At 38.4% G+C, this 18,021-nt stretch overlaps 1 protein-coding gene across 1 annotated transcript; it reads right to left on the bottom strand.

The window, feature by feature from the left end:
* Positions 1-7,926: 7,926 nt before the first annotated feature.
* On the bottom strand, positions 7,927-17,663 carry LOC142547333 (uncharacterized). The gene is made up of 12 exons (XM_075655582.1): positions 17,450-17,663; positions 14,512-17,288; positions 14,306-14,413; positions 13,799-13,899; positions 13,594-13,684; positions 13,400-13,510; positions 13,262-13,327; positions 11,982-12,041; positions 10,401-10,958; positions 8,969-9,088; positions 8,607-8,726; positions 7,927-8,417 (listed from the first exon to the last, which is right to left on the bottom strand). The coding sequence occupies exons 2-12, from the start codon at positions 17,230-17,232 to the stop codon at positions 8,352-8,354; spliced, it is 4,122 nt and encodes a 1,373-aa protein (XP_075511697.1). The 5' UTR covers positions 17,233-17,288; positions 17,450-17,663; the 3' UTR covers positions 7,927-8,351.
* Positions 17,664-18,021: the final 358 nt, after the last annotated feature.

Genomic DNA, 18,021 nt, shown 5'->3' with positions numbered 1-18,021 from the left:
CATTATGCGGAAGCTAAAATTTATCAACATAAGAACAACAAAAATCAAATAACAATATCACTTCTAAATTTCTCTTTTTTCATCGGTGCCAAAATTAGGTATGTTTTTCCTCTTTCAATTTCTTTTCATTCTTATGTTAAGAGGGACAATACATGTGAGTATTTTTTGAAATACTTAGTAGGTGGAAGTAGACCTGATCATAACAAATAACAAAAGTACATATATACTTATATGGTTGGAAAGATAATAACGTCAAATATCAATCAGAATAGAACGAAAAACTGGAACTGAAAATCATATTATTTTCCATGGTTAACTAACAAGTCCCTAATTTTTAATTCTATAAGGGAAGAGGTGATGTTAACAGTTATTATGTCTCGCCGTATCAAGGTCATATCATATCAAATATCGGAAGTTCTTTTACCATTTCAAATGAAAATTATAACATAGCTCTTAATCTTTCAAACATGATTTTTATGGTTTAAAAAGATGAAGCAAAGGAAAAAGATACTAACATATATCTAATTAAAAAGATATATATCATGTGGATCAAATTTTCAAACACAAATGAATATAATTTAAAAATATAAGCCCACTTAATTCTTCCAATGACCTAAATATCTTTCATCAATTTTACATCAAAACATAAGAATCTAATCATGTAAATCAATAATCCTTAAATATCTACAACTGCCACATATCTGAACTTTCAGCTAGAAAGGAGAGGGTTTCCGATGACCGTAAAACTTTAAATACTTTGAAATTTGTTGCTCTCGTTTGCTAGTTTTATCTATGGAAGTTTGTCTTTGAATCGGTATGAACATAGCTGCCGGATATGATTACGTACGAACAAGTTGATGAAAAAATAAAATTCAAGAGAAGAGAAGATGAGGTTGCAACGCATGATATATAAGCCTCTTAACTCTTATCAAGATACGTTTTTTATATGGCTTTCATACCTTGTAATTTCTAACACCTTTTCTCTCAGATACTATATTGACTTGATTGTCGGAGTGAATTCGCCTTCGGTCGGAGTTACTTCATCCGTTTTCTTTGATACACATTTATATTTGAGATAGTTCGGTTCGGTTCGGTTCGGTTCGGTTGGATTGAAAAATTACTTCAGTGATTATCGGTTAAAAGTATTTTATTTGATGTGATTTATTTTAATCATATCAAATTCAATGTGCGAATGGGGACAAACCCAAAAAAAATCAAATGTTAGATACTTGTAAAATGCAATCTTCGTCCCCACTTGATATACATCCAATTACATTTGTCATCCTCGATTAGTGGGTCGGTCTAATGGTATAATTGATTATCATATCATGTTGATGTGATTTAAGGTGCAGATTCTGGGCATGATACAATTGGTGAGGCAATGGTTGTGTGACAGAGATGCCCAAACCGGTGCTTAAAAATCCAAAATTGAAGGATTATGCTAGTTGGGATTGGGCATGGCAAAAATCTCTTGAAACAAGTGTTTCCAAATCGAAGTAAAGCCAAAAAGCCGAAGAATGCTCGATATCAAGGTGAATTCAATCACTTCTGGAAATGGGATGTTTTGCTCTTTCGTTGAATGATGCTTTACTTCTGAAATAACTTGTTTTTAAGAGATTTTGATCAAATGTCTTTTGTCTTTGATACCCCCGGACCGGAGATGGGTCCGACCCACTCTCGGTAGCCCAAAAAAAGAGAGCCAATAAAGGTATTCGAAAAGCCTCGGAAGGTCATCTTCGTGACAGAGCCCATCAGGAGGTCACCTCATTCACATGAAGCTGGTGGGAGGTCATCCATACCGATCTCCCATATTCACAATCTCGTCGATCAGTGAGATGGCCGACCTCCACCGCAGACCTCCCATGCCGATCTCACATGCTGACCTCCACCGCCGACCTCCCATGCCGACCTCACACGTCGATTGGGAATGCTTTGGCCGACCTTCCACGCCGAACTCCCAAGAAAATGAGATCCTTCGCGGGCTCATGCCTCTGAGAGCTCTTTCCTAGATATTAACGGGTAGCCCACAGAAATCAAGCCCAACAAGATCTAAATCAAATCTTGTACAAAATCTAATCAAATCTTGCACAAGATTCTGAGGATCTAAATCTACCAAATCAGGACTCTATCATCCTCCTGTAAATACAGGTTTCATTCATTGTTTATGGATTCATATATTCACATTCTCTCAGCACACACATTATTCTCTCAGTTTTCTGTTCTCTGACTTAAGCATCGGATGGGCTACGCCAGAACAACCTTCCAGCCCTTTTCTAACACTCATGTTTGTGCTTCCAGATTTCGAAGGTCCGATCCGAGCTCCCCAACTGAAAATCCGACCTCCCAGCTACCTTTAGAAGGTCTGATCCGAGCTCCCCAAGCGAAGATCCGACCTCCCAGCTACCATCCCGGATTTCAGCAACATCAATTGGCGCCGTCCGTGGGAAATACTGAGCAAAGATGTACACATGTGAGAATGCAAAAATAAATTGGGTGGAAGATCTACCAAGCGTGCTATGGTCGTACATGACCACTCCGAAGATTGGCATCGGGGAAACACCTTTCTGCTTGGTTTATGGAAATGAAGCAGTGCTTCCGGCAAAGATTGGCGAAGAGACCTCTAAAGTAATATGCTATGATGAGCAAAACAATGAGAGGCGAGCTGCAGACTTAGACTTCTTGGAAGAAAAGAGGGAGGCCGCGGCCATAAGAATGGAAGCTTACAAGATACGTATAGCCCGATCCTACAATAAGAAGGTCATTCAGAGAAGCTATCAAGTTGGAGACCTAGTTTGGAAGAAACTTCAAGATGTTGATGTTGGAAAACTAGATCCAAGATGGGAAGGACCGTTCAAGGTGGTAGAGAAGCTCAGCTCGGGTGCCTATTACTTAGAAGACCTGGTAGGAAAGAAATTGAAGAGGCCATTGAATGCTTATCACCTCCGCAAATATTATGCTTAGATAGGATTATTGCAGGTAAGGGTTTTCAACCTAACTCAGTTCAAGAGCCTCAGAGCTCACCTCATCTTGGTCACGCCAAGTTTATAAGGGTTTTCACCCTAAGTCAGTTCGGGATCCTCAGAGCTCACCTCATCTTGGTCACACCAAGTTTATAAGGGTTTTCACCCTAAGTCATTTCAGGAGCCTCAGAGCTCACCTCATCTTGGTCACGCCAAGTTTATCAGAGTTTTCACCCTAAGTCACTTCAGGAGCCTCAGAGCTCACCTCATCTTATTTACGCCAAGTTCATAGGGGTTTTCATCCTAACTCAGTTCAGGAGCTTCAGAGCTCACCTCATCTTGGTTACGCCAAGTTCATAGTGTTTTTCACCCTAAGTCAGTTCAGGAGCCTCGGAGCTAACCTCATCTTGGTGACGCCAAGTTTATAAGGGTTTTCACCCTAAGTCAGTTCAGGAGCTGCAGAGCTCAGCACATCTTGGTCACGCCAAGTTTATAAGGGTTTTCACCCTATCTCAGTTCAGGAGCCTCAGAGCTCACAACATCTTGGTCACGCCAAGTTTATAAGGGTTTTCACTCTAAGTCAGTTCAGGAGTTTCAGAGTCCACCTCATCTTGGTTACGCCAAGTCTATAAGGATCGTCACCCCAAGTAAGTTCAGGAGCTTGGAGGACTTTGCAGCTCGGCAGGAACTCTTTGTGGTCTACTAGGGTAATATTTTATGAAGTGTTGGGCCGAGCTCTCAGCTGACCTCCCTGAGGATGACTTCCTCGGGTAATTATCTATCAAGTATTGGGCTGAGCTCCCATAGCCCGGCCGACCTCTCTCAGGATAACCTCCTCGGGTTATTATCTATCAAGTGTTGGGCCGAGCTCTGGATGACCTCCTCGGGTTATTATTTTATGAAGTGTTGGGCCAAGCTCCCAGCCGACCTCCCTCGGGATGACCTTCTCGGGTTATTATCTATCAAGAGTTTGGGCGGAGCTCCCATAGCCCTACCGATCCCTCTCAGGATGAACTCCTCGGGTTATTATCTATCAAGTGTTGGGCCGAGCTCCCATAGCCCGGCCGACCTCCCTCGGGATGACATCCTTGTGTTTTTATCTATCAAGTGTTGGGCCGAGCTCCCATATCCCGGCCGACCTCTCTCACGATGACCTCCTCGGGTTATTATATATCAAGTGTTGGCCCGAGCTCCCATACCCCGGCCGACCTCTCTCAGGATGATCTCCTCGGGTTATTATCTATCAAGTGTTGACCGAGCTCCCATGGCCCAGCTGACCTCACTCAGCGCGGCCTTATCTAGTCAATATTTTATTAAGTGTTGGGTCGGCTCCCATGGCACGGCTGACCTCACTCAGCGCGGCTTTATCTGGTCAATATTTTATTAAGTAATGAGGCGAGCTCCCATAGCATGGCCGACCTCACCCAGCGGGACCCCATCGGGTAATTATCTTATTAAGTGTTGGACCGAGCTCCCAAAGTCTTGTCGGCCTCTCTCAGTGTGACCTCATCAGGTTACTATTTTATTTAGGTGTGTGGCCAACCTCCCAAAGCCGGCCGACCTCACCCAGCAGGACCCAGCGGGTCATTATCTTATTAAGTGTTGGGCCGTGCTCCGAGAGCCCGGCCGACCTCTCTCAGGATGACCTCGGGTTATTGTTTATCAGGTGTTTGGCCGATCTCCAAGAGCCCGGCCGACCTCTCTCAGTATGACCTCATCATGTTATTATTTAGTGTTTGCCGAGCTCCAAGTGCCTGGCCGACCTATCTCAGGATAGCCCATGGGCCATCGAGAGTTCAAACCGCAACGAACTTCTAGTCTACGACGTCACCTCGATTTGAAAGGGGGGACTCGTGATACCCCCGGACCGGAGATGGGTCCGACCCACTCTCGGTAGCCCAAAAAGAGAGAGCCCATAAAGGTATTCGGAAAGCCTCGGAAGGTCATCTTCGTGACATAACCCATCAGGAGGTCACCTCATTCACATGAAGCTGGTGGGAGGTCATCCAGACCGACCTCCCATATTCACAATCTCGTCGATCAGTGAGATGGCCGACCTCCACCGCCGACCTCCCATGCCGAACTCACACGTCGATTGGGAATTCTTTGGCCGACCTCCCACACCGAGCTCCCAAGAAAATGAGATCCTTCGTGGGCTCATGCCTCTGAGAGCTCTTTCCTAGATATTAACGGGTAGCCCACAGAAATCAAGCTCAACAAGATCTAAAGCAAATCTTGTACAGAATCTAATCAAATCTTGCACGAGATTCTGAGGATCTAAATCTACCAAATCAGGACTCTATCATCCTCCTATAAATACCAGGTTTCATTCATTGTTTATGTATTCATATATTCACATTCTCTCAGCACACACATTATTCTCTCAGTTTTCTGTTCTCTAACTTAAGCGTCGGAGGGGCTACATCGGAACAACCTTCCAGCCCCCTTCTAACACTCCTGTTTGTGCTTCCAGATTTCGAAGGTCCGATCCGAGCTCCCCAAGCGAAGATCCGATCTCCCAGGTACCATCCCGGATTTCAGCAACATCAGTCTTGAATGCGTGAATTGCTGTATATGGAACATTTTTTTGAAGTCTGAATCATCTATCTGGTAGCTATGGCCAGTTCAACAGTGATATGTTGCTACCAACAAATATTCATGTTATAGGCTGGATTTATGAACATTCTAATCAGTTAGACTCCCTAAGAAATTTCAGGGAGATGCTTATATTTGAGAGAGTGTGACACCTTATATGCTAGTTTTCACTGGGTGATGCTGAATTCCTAAGGTTTGACCATATAATTTATATTATACTTCATATGAAATATCATTCAGAACTTGGTTGAGAAAGACCTTCTGTAGTCGTTGAAATGGGGAATTTGCTCATGTTTTGCTTTTTGTTTGGACCAACATTTTATCTGAATCCAACCGTAAAAGGGTTTCATAGGCCTCCCCCCCAACCTAACAGTTAAAATGCACAAAATTTGAATGAAATTCATCGGAATCTGAAGTAAAAGATTTCATAATTCTATGATTATGCTCAGCAACCTCACGGGCAATCCCAATTCCCATTCCCAGAAGTGTTGAGTTTATTTGGATTGTAGATAATCAAAATAGTTTATGTAGATATGCAGCAGACTTAAAGAATTTGTTCTGACAAAGAGGAACAAATTGAGTTACATCAAGAAAACCTGGCTTCTAAGCCAAACAGCTTCATGAATCAAATTCTAGATGATAACGGCAATTTAGCAAAGAAAACTGTTGTATCAACTTCCAAGCGGCACGAAAATAGTTCCAACGGTCAAATTAATCATAAAATAGCTGCATATATAACTTAAGAAGATGACACTGACTTTTCAGATTAGAGGGAGTCAAGACTCGAGTGATCGGATATAGGTAGTCGATGAAGATGAAGTCCAAATCGAATTTTTGGAGGGAACATTTTTGCATGTTTAAGTTTCTTGATTGCTACTTTCTGACTATTAGCATTAGGATATAATGCAGCTGTATATATGATTTTATCTAGTCCTGCTGAATCCCGGTTCTTGAACTGTGATTATGGCTGTGTCTTGCTATCTCTATGTACTGATTAAATAGGCTTTGTTAAGATCATGCTAAGCTGGTCGAAGACACTGTCAACCCAAATGATTTGATTAATAACTGTTAGTGATCTCTTTGGAATTTTGATTTTTGTACAATATTTCGAAACGGTGATGTTGAATAATAAAAATAATTTATTTAACAGAAAATTTAATGATATTAGATTGCATATCATGTGTCTGCATTGGAAATTCTTTAGGCATAAAGAATGATGTGCCTGCAAGGCTGCAACAAGTGTTTGACCTTTTATAATGCAAGTAGGATAAGATATTTCAGATTTTTTCATGTAGAAGGTTGGAGAGCATACTTTTATTTTGACAAATTATCATGCAACTTTTGTTTTTTTTCCCTGAAGCAGCATGTACGTTAAATGTCAAAAATAATATTTATTAAGAATTCAGGAAAAATATAATATAAATCAAAAATAATAATTTTTCAAGAGTAGGTCTCTTGTGAGATGGTGTCACGAATCTTTATCTGTGAGACGGGTCAACCCTACCTATATTCACAATAAAAAGTAATACTCTTAGCATAAAAAATAATATTTTTTCATAGATGACCCAAATAAGATATTCGTCTCACAAAATACGATCCGTAAGACCGTCTCACACAATCTTTTGTTTTTTTTCAATATAATGAGCTTTTAAGATGAAACAAAATATAATGGGGTTGTTTTAATTTTAAAAAATGTTGACAAATTTTATACTATTTTTAGGTGTGCTTTCGTATGGATTTAAGCAATGCATCAACGAAAAGAAATTCAAATCTTTCAAGTTTTAATTTTGAAACATAATAAATTTGATATCTTTATCGAAAATCAAACCTCGAATACTTTAGTCTAAATGCAATTTCTTTTCATTTAAACACATTTGTTAACGGAAGCCTGCGATACGGATAGGCATTTTCAGGATCTACCACCTTGTTCGTTGGAATATTAGAACATATGGTCTCCATCCGATAAATCCAATCTGCCAGACAGACTTATACTTTGAGGATTCGTTTTCCATACCAGTCGGACAGATCGGATTACGTTAAACAACTATTAACAAAAATTCATGTCACTAAGAATCGAGAAGATTGAATCACATATTATTTTTTCTTATGGTAGGAGACTATCTAGCTTCGTTCGGAGAGCGAATTGTGATGGATTTCAAAGCGTCAAATTAAATTTCTTTGCTTAAACACATCCCACCCAAATACAACCAAGATTTTACACATCCACCCAAATACAACCAAGCAAAAATCGTCAAATTAAATTTCTTAATCCATCCATCCAAAATCAACCCAAAGTAAAATTCAGTCTAAAAAATAGATGGTGTTTGATTTAATTAGCATATTAATCACCCTCCGCCACAGGCATAATATCGAACGCGCGTAACAAAATAAAAATAATTAAAAAAAACCACCATTCACCAAATTTTTACAATGGCAAAATCAAAACTTGGACCATAGTTAAAAAAACACGCAAACGATAAATTATCATCAAGTGAAGTGTAGCTTCCCACCCAAGATGGATCTCTTATTCAGATATTCCAGTGATATTATCAGCAAAACTGAAGCACAAAAAAACCGGGCACAAGCAATACCGACACGAGCCTTCACCTCCACTGGTAGCTCGGAATGGCTCAGAGTATCTTGAAAAAGTAAAACTCCGTAGTTTGAAGAATTATTCGACCAGGTATCTGTGTAGTCCTCAGTTTTTCTTCATGAGATACATAATTCTCAGTTACAGTCAAGTGACAGGGAGCGATCCCCCATACAGTTCCTTTCCAATGGGTACGAGTAAAGAATTCATGGTATCTTGAAAAGTTTTTTCAATTTGAAGAGTAATCTTTTCTCCTCAACGGACAAGTCTTCCTGTGCATATTCAATTGAGCAACAAAAGAAGTGTTATGATTTAACCTTATAACTTCTATAACACATAAGCAAGCTTTTCAAAATAAGAGGATATGCCTCATTCTCCCAGGAACATGTACTTGTCAGCAAAAACAAATAGTCATGGAGCAAGAAGTGGAAATATGCATTAAAATCCCGTAATTCACTAACCGCATAATGCTCTTTCAGCGCATCAAGGGAGTTTCTTGAGATTTTGCTCACAAGCTCATCTTCAATCTCAAAATGCCGGCCAAACATCTTCTGCTGCTCCTCAGAGTTACTGCCGATTATCTGGAAAAAAAAAAACCTGTCACTTCAACAAAAAAAGCACAGTGAAAAAAGTCAATACTTGAGTCAAACATTCCATATCATAAAAAGGTATGTAGTATGGAAAATCTTAAAAAACAGCAAATACATTAAGTTAATGCCACAGTTCCACAATCAATTTAAATGACCTAATTATTCGAACAAAAAGAAAACCACAGATCAAGGTCCCCAGAAAATCAAATGTAGCAGCAAATTAAATCTCAAACCTTAATGGCCACTTTCTGGCCTTTCTTGGCATAATCAACGGGCTTGTGATTATTCTCAATTGAAGCTATACGACCAATATCAATAAATTCCCTTTGAGGAACACATAGTGGAGTTCCAATCTGCATAAATTCAATTCAAAACAAACTATGATCCCAACAAATATAGAGAAAAAAAGTACAACAGACAAATCTATCAAGATCAATGCAAATATATATAAAATATACACGTTCGAAGAGATACTTCCCACCAAACAATTCTCCCTCCCTCGTAAATGTATAGCTTGTTTAATTTGCATGTTAGTGAGACAATTTTCTACCAAAAAATGAATGCTTTAACAATAAAAACTAAGGGAAAGGCAGTAAATGGAAAACTTGAATGAAAAATCTGTTGCTAATTTTTCTTCTACACTGCGAACTCTCCAGATCATTCTCAGTTCACAATGGAGAACCACCATCATGAAAATCAAATTAATATCAACTTTGTACCATGACCACGTTAATCATTTTCAATCGCATGTGCCTGGTTTGATTCCACTAACAGCATCTGCTAAATTTCAAACAGAGCACTAGGACACTAGAGATGAAGAGCACATATCTATATATCACAGTTCTTTAGGACGCAAGACGCACTAAATTACCCTGAAGCCTAAGGCGCAAGGCAAAACGTACGCTTTATCGAAGCTCATTTGACATAAATTTTAAAATTCAATATATATAAAGTGATTTATCATAATAATATTACATAAATTAAATATTTTTCACAAAGATAACAAACATTATAAATAAAAATTTATTAATAGATAATGTAGCGTAAATCAGAATCAGAAAAAAAACTTTTACCATCTAAAATTCATTAGTAAGTAATCAATTCTTAGAATATAAGAAAAACTTCAAATATTTAAATCATCAAATTCCTCTTCACCCTCCTCAACTAGATCATCATCGTCATCTTCCAAAACAAGTCATGAGAATAGAAGAAATTAGAGTAATAATTTGCATAGAGGATTACAATATCATCTAAATCATCAAATTCCTCACCATCCTCCTCAACTATATCATCATCATAGGAGAAGATTACTGTAAACGTTTGCACAAAGGACTTCTGAACTTTCTATAAAAAGTTTTGCATGTGAGTGACAATTGGGTTTTTTTAATCATTAAATAGACATGACCTTTGCTAATTGGGCTTAAAAATTGGTTGAACTCGAGTTAATTTTTATTTACCTACAAAATATCAGTCCACTTCTTTAAAGTACATGTTTATGCGCCTCTCGAATGCCTCGCGCCCAGACAGAGGCGCCCAGGCAGAGGCACACGTTTTAAGCACGCTTGTTTCAAGTGTTGCTGCCTGGGTCAATGGGTGAGCCTAGCGCACGCTTTTAATAACTATGATCTATATGATGCTTGAAATAAGAATAGTTTGATGATCTACCTTCGCAATGCCTTCAAGGACATCAACCCCTAAGACAATGGGATCCTTCTTATTGAAAACACAGTTGGGTATTGTCTTGAGAACACAGGGAAAAACTGCTTCTTCAGCAGCTTCTTTCTTCTTTTCCTCCTTAAGATTATCTATATAGGCCTTAAATTGATCAAATAAGTGGTAAATAATGTCAGCAATGAATATTTTCACACCAAGTTCATCAGCCAGTTCCCGAGCTTCTGGTGTCACTTTAACATCAAAGGCCAGTATAGTTCCATACTGTTTTTTCTTCTCCAGCATAACACTGGACTTCATCACGTCTTTTTTGTGTACCGGGCCTATGCTTATACCACTGACAGGTATGTTGACAACAGGAGTCTTCAAGAACTCCAATAATGCTTCTAATGACCCAAGAGTAGATGCTTGAACATAAACTCCCTCACCACTTTTATCGATTCTACTCATCACTGACTTCATATCCTCCATAGCTTGCTCTTTGATGTCATCCAAATCATCGCCAGGCCCCACAACGTAGAGACTGGTGCCTGCAATGGCATGCTCAAGGCCCTATAAGGGAAAACAAGAAATAGAGGTACAGGTTATCAGCAGCAGTCCAACTTAAACACTTGAACATGCACAATTGCTAAGTGAGTGCCAAATTATTTCAGCACTTCATAACATATTAGAATATCTAATTTTGCCATTATTCACATTGCTTACTAAATTACAAACAAATCGCCAATTCAAAAAATTTCTGAGAACATAAATTACGTAGTTGAATAATTTCATCACTTAATCCCGAGAAATCATGAACTGCAAAATCACAGCACACTTCAAAAAAATTGAGTAAATTACAATCAATTTAAGAACATAAGATTCATCTCAACCACATAAATCTACAAACATCAAGAACTTCATAGCTGTGTGTCAGAATTTTTTACGCGTCTTATTTATTTCAGCAACAAGTAGAAGAATGAATAATTTAAAAAACGAGTGAAGTACGGTATGAGCGCAAATAAAGGAACGGAAAGGAGGAGAAAAACAGGATAGGATAAGGCTAGGAATGACTTAAGAAAGGCAAAACTTTTATGCATGCCTTGTGTCTGTTTATGAGGCACATATTGAGGTTACCCTATGGAAAGTTTACGCCTAGCCTTAAGAAAGATGAAAGATGCCAGGAATTGCACATTGATGCTCAAGAACATGGGTGCACACTTTGCATGCCTTGACAACCAGGATTCTTTGTTTGCTGGGTAAAAAGAAAATTAATCTAACAGTGGATGACGCACCGACATAGAGGTTGGGTTTTCAGATTACCAAGTAACAAAATGAGGGGCTGCTACAAAATCCAGCAGACTCGGCATGCAATAGTTAGTGATTCAATAAAGATGATATGGAGTCCCAAAAAATATAGTCCATAAATCGAAGTTCAAATCAGTTTCCAAAGAGTACAACCAGAACATGGCATCCTACAAAAACACTATTAACGTCAATGTCTTTATTTGTACCCAAAAGAACTTATCAGCAAACCTTGCCATTTTTCAACCTATCTTTTAACATTATGATCCTTGCAACTTTTGACGAAGTTACCTGTGCGGTGATCTTTATACCCTGGGCAGCCTTGATTTCTCTATGATGTAAATAAGTTCCCTGGATTTAAACAATGACAAAACTGTGAGGTTTCAGCCAATATATCGAACCTAATCTTCATGAAAGTTAGTCAATGGAAACAATCACTTTTGGATATCACAGCATGCTGACAATATAAAAAATGATCAAAGAAATATGCTTTCAATCTCAAAATAAAAAAATGATCGTACAGCATTAAAATGGCAACAGAGTAACAGTATTTTTAAAATGAAGATAAAAATATAATGGGAAAAATATTCTTCCACGAACTTCCAAAAAATTCTTGTTCTAACACATAATATGAAAATGTATGAACTCCCTTTCACATCCACCACTAAATTCTATAATAATAATAACATGAGAGAATTAATGGGTAAGAACAAGAAGGATGCATAAAATGCTGGAAATTCATATAAGCTCCTAGTCATACTTAAGACAAAAGGAAACACCTACATTTCACAATCTAAACACTGATGACTTGTAACAGCTGTGCTCACTGCTAACACAACACGCAAAATTCTTTGATTCACACAAGCAGTCGTCACTAAAACCAAGTCACTAGTGGAATGACGATAATAGAGAAAAAAATATGGAACTTCGCCCTCCACCAAAAAAAATATCAGCACCACCTATATTATTCAACTAAACTACATGGTTATAAAGAAAATCGGACATTTGAACCCTGTTCCACACGGATATCACTAAAGAGGATTGGACAAAAAATTTTATCCTCTAAATCATATCATTTGAGGTTTTATTCAATTTTAATTCTAATTCGTATCTTGAACATCCATATCCATCTTGGGGCACATAAGTTCGTTCTATTCCAAGGTTTTAAATTTCAAGCAAGCTACATATCTAACACCCCAAATCCGAGCCAATATTACCATTCATATTTGGTTAACCAAAGCTCGTGTAGTCCATCACTCATTGCCAAGGCCAAACCATCAGTTGTTTTATCAGTGATCTCCAAGAACGAAGGGTAACAAATAACACTCCTGATCATACCTTGTCAACAAAATGTAGGCACCTCACATAGTAGAATTAGTGATATCTCATAATTACTAATAAAAGTCTGGAGGACCAAATGGATTTGTATCTATTTCAAGTGTTCGCATATTTGCCAAGTCACCGAACATTGCAGGTAGAAGAGAATTTTATTTGAAGGAAGAAAGTAGCTTAAAACAAATAACAAAGACTGCTGTCAGGTAAAAAACACTGTATAATCAAGAAATTTTCACCTTGACTCGAAGCTCCTTCATCGGGTGGGGTGTCAATAATGCTCTAATTGAAGCAACAATAGGCCCCTAAAAATATAGTAAATTAGTGAATATAGCGACAAAGGATCCAAAAATAAAAATAAACCTTGAGATTCATACCTGTAAGCCACAAACAACAATTTGGTCCCCTTCATGAAGTACCCCATTTACCAACACCACATCAATAGTTGTTCCATGCCCTTCAATCACTTTAACCTCCAAAACAGTACACTGCCACAGAGAAGGATGTAAATAACACTGCCACACAATCGGACAATATTTCTCACAATCAGAGAAAATAAAAGGAAACAAACCTGCACTTCATCGCTAAATGTCAACCTTTCGACCATTGTCTTCTGGGTCCATTGAACCAGTAGTAACAATAAATCAGGGATGCCTTCACCACTTTTATCACCAGAATCACAAACATGAGAAGGTTATATTGACAGTCTACAAGAAAGACAACCGAAAATACCAAACCAGCTACAAAATCTAATAAAGTTCTTATGAATCAGAAACCTTATAGCACTAGTGGGTACAATGCTGAAAGTTTCTCCCATTTCTTTGTTTTTGTAATATAACTCTGTGTTAAGCCCTTGTTCTTTTAACTGTGTGATAACCTAAAAAGAAAAAAAATGTCTGTCAGCAAAAGCCATTCTGAAGACTAGTACACCGATGCACACGTTGCTTGCTTATATAATATTTTTTATAATTCATTTGATTTATATTTAAATGAGGATCAAAATATAATTATAAGAAATAATGAGGGACTACAATGTAATTTTGATATAAATTGAAAAATAAAAGAATAAAAAAATAACCTCAATAAGAATTGAACCTATGACCTAAACCCCAAGAAACAATGACTCTATCTGCTGAACTACATATAACTTGCATTAAAATTTTAACATTTTATTAATATATATAATTATTAAAACAGACTATGACACCGAAGTTAGTTACTCTAAGTGTCTCAAACTTTATAAAATAGTACAAATTACACTAAACATAAGAGATCAAGATAACCTGAGTGAGCCTCATATTAAACTCAATTTGAACATCTCTTGACTGTTGCTTCATTGCCTTCATAATTGGCGCATTGGGACATGTTTTCCAACCATATAGCCTGTCCACCTGCAAGGCCGTAAGGAGGAGTTATGGAAATAAAGAACCATCAAATATTGATATAGAAAACTTGCAAGGGAAAGTTTACAAATTACGATCCCACTCACTTTATTCAATGCGACAATGAATTCAGTATTTCTCATCTTCAGAAGATTGAGAGATTCAATGGTCTGAGGTTCCAAGCCATGCATTATGTCAACCACCAAAATTGCAATATCACATAATCCTGATCCTCGAGAACGTAAATTAGTAAAAGATTCATGTCCCGGGGTATCAATAACTAACAGACCCGGGACATTAAGCTTCGCATCAGCTTTTAATTCCCTAGTTCTCTCACGAATGTTGTCAGCAGGAAAATAGGTTGCACCAATTTGCTGAGTAATCCCACCAGCCTCACCCTCTTGGACGTTGGTACCTCTTATGCAATCTAGCAATTTTGTTTTGCCCGTATCAACATGGCCCATAATACAGCATATTGGTGAACGGAGATTTTGTCCGTTCTGTACAGGTGCATCATCCGATTTTGGAGTTTCCTCTTTAACAAGAACTTTTTTGATCTTGTTGGAATTAGCAGCAATTTTGTTGTTGTTATTGTCTACATCAACGGCCTCAGAATCCTTCCTTGTAACTTCCACATTACTGGATTTAAGTGGCATAGTCAAGGCAACTTTCTCCGACAATCCAACTGACTTGGTTGCAACAGAAGGCAGCTCAACATCCTGAGCCACAGTCCTTGCGCTCTTTATCTCCTTTTTTACCAAAGGCTGAGGCTCTGAGTCAACTTCTTCATCAGCAAATGCACTTTTACCTGAAAACTTAAGATCTGCATCATCCCAACTTTTAGCATCCCACTCAGCATCATCTTCATCGTCTTCTTCTTCCTCCTCTTCCATTCCATTTTCTTCAAGTACATCAGTAGCCTCTACATTATCCTTAGCACTCAATACTTCAGCTTCCTCAATGTTATCAGCTTCCACAGAATCCACCTCAGATGCAATTTCTTGCTGGATCCCCCTTGTGTCTGTGCTCTCAACCACTGCAGGGGCTGCTCCATTAGATTGTGGCAGTGCCTTTGATTTTTTCTTCTGATAGAGGGGTCGCTTGGGTGGTGCTCCGGTATGGTCACCAGGTAACTGCAAGCCCCCAGCATTTGCAAGTATTTGCTTCCTCATTGCTTCCAATCTTCGAGCTTCTTCCTTTTGTTTTCCAGTTAAAAGCTTTCCTTCTAATTTTTTCTTTAGAAGCTTCTCCTTCTCTTTTTCCTTTTTTAAGCGTTTTTTCTCTTCAGCTAACCGTTCCAATTCTTCTAATCGCCGTCTTTCCTCTTCTTCTTTCCTTAATCGCTCCTCTTCTTCTCGTTTTTTCTGCTCTTCAGCTTCTTTAAGTCTAGCAAGTTTCTCTTGCATCTCCCGGACTTGCTTCGAAACTTTCTTGTCAGCTATTTTGCTTTTCATATCAATTTTAGTTTCCTCCTGCTTTTCTTCAGTTGCAAGTGAAGCTGCCGCTGCCTTTTTCTCCTTTTCTTTTTCTTTCTTCTTTTTCTTTTTCTTAGAAGTTGCTGACTCCATAGGTTCTTCTTCTTCAGCTTCTTTATCCCCAGCAACCTCTTCTAGATGAGACTGGTTCTGTACCTTCTCCACTGGTGGAGGTGCAATAGAAGCTGAAGCAAGAGTTGGGACAGTTTTTGACAATGGAGGTGCCTCACCAAGTTCAGCTAAAATCTTGTCAAGGTCTTCTTCTTCCTGAACAGCTTTCCCACCCTTTTTCTTCTTCTTTTTGTTTTTTGAAATTTCTGACACACCTTCGTTTAACTGCTTTTGATTTTTCAAATCATCAGATTCTTTACTGAAAGCATCTGCAGTTGGTTGATTGGGTGAGGATGCATCCCCATTTCCAAACTCATTTGCGCTATTGAAGCTGGTATTCTTCTTCTTAGACGACTTTTTCTTACCTGAGAATTTAATCGCCAATATATCTTCCTCTTGATCATCATCACCACCTCGAACCAGATGATCCCCTAGTTCTGAAACTGCTGTATCCTCTTCATTTTCAACGTCAAGCACTGCCGCTGTAAATGAATTTCCAAAAGACTTCTTTGAACCCTTCGATGACTTTTTCTTCTTCTTACCAGCAAAACTAATACCTAGGTCATCCTCGTCATCCTCTTTAAAACTCAAGTCTTCCATCTCATCCTCCCCATCAAGAGCATCAAAACCAGCTGCAGAAGAGGCATCGCCACTGCTCTTCTTACTCTTAGAAGGCTTCTTCTTCCCTGGAAAAGAAATCATCGCCGCATCATCATCAGTCACAGCCTGTTCTTCATCTTCATCACTAAGTGCATCAAAGACCGATGACCTAAACCCAGTTCCACCACCAATCCTTTTAGTATTAGATTGCTTCTTTTTCCCAGTAAAGGTGGTAACATCCTCGCTGTAATCTTCATCATTCTTCGATTCAGCATCACCCTCATTCTCATCTTCTCCTAATAACCCAAAATTCGAATTGCTAAATATGCTATTACTTCCGTTCTTACTTTTGGTCTTCTTCTTACCAACAAATTTTATATCATCCTCTTCATCTACTTTATTATCCTGCACTTCCTCATCCTCGTCCTTTAGATCCCTTTTATTTGAACCACCCTTTTTCCCCTTCTTTCTATTACCAGCAGGTGCCACTTTCTCTTCTGGAACGACAGCTTCCTCTGATAATTCAGTCCCAATTGAGTACTCATCGTCGTCAATCAAAAATGCCTTCTTCTTCGACTTACCAGTGCCACCTCCGATGGCACTGCTCTCCTCGTCACGAGCAGTTGGCTTCTTTCTCACCATCGGTACTATTCGTGTGATATCGACTAATAAACTATCTCCCCGTTTAACCGAAATTCCTACAAAACCCCAGCAACAAATCAACACACAAAGAAGAAAATCAATTGCTGGAAACATTCACAAGAATCATACTTCACGGAAATAAATAAAATCAAATCAATAATAGGAAATGTATATTGCACGCAAAAAAGAAAAAAAAATTGCTGACAGAATTTGATACCTATCAAATAGGAATCGAGACGCTCGCACGGATTGTGCCGAAAAATATATATGAAGCGCAGATTCAGAGGGGAAAAAAGAAAACTGTTGTTTCGGGAGTATTAAGTCTTTAAACGCGTGGAGGATGATACGATCGCCGATGGAGTTAGGGTTGAGAAACTCGTCAGATAGGAGTTGAATTGAGTCGGTAGGGTTATCGTGCAGGGGAGGGGAGGGGAGGGGGCTTATATGGAAAATCGGGTAATTTTTATCCCATTACAAATCATCATTGTTCCAGTTTAGTTTTCATTATTTTTTCGATCCAGTTTCATTTTTTTTAATTGTATTATTCATTATATGTATATTTTTCATGTTTATTTAAGGGGATGTATTCATTTTATATTTTTAAGGACTTTTTTTAAAATGATTGATTTTTATTGACTTTTAAAAAATCTCATATGACAGGAGCGATTAGGGGGATCATCGTTGAGTTACAATAGCTTGGTTCTTGAAATATTGAACACAGATGAATTAAATCGAGTTTGATTTTCAAACCAAGCAGAAGACACTCAAAATAATCTTTCGTAGAAACCG

The sequence above is a fragment of the Primulina tabacum genome, chromosome 5 (assembly GCF_025594145.1).
Source record: "Primulina tabacum isolate GXHZ01 chromosome 5, ASM2559414v2, whole genome shotgun sequence".
NCBI classification, from domain to species: Eukaryota; Viridiplantae; Streptophyta; class Magnoliopsida; order Lamiales; family Gesneriaceae; genus Primulina; species Primulina tabacum.
The sequence above is the reverse complement of the archived record's forward strand: the minus strand, read 5'-3'. Positions and strand labels throughout refer to the sequence as shown.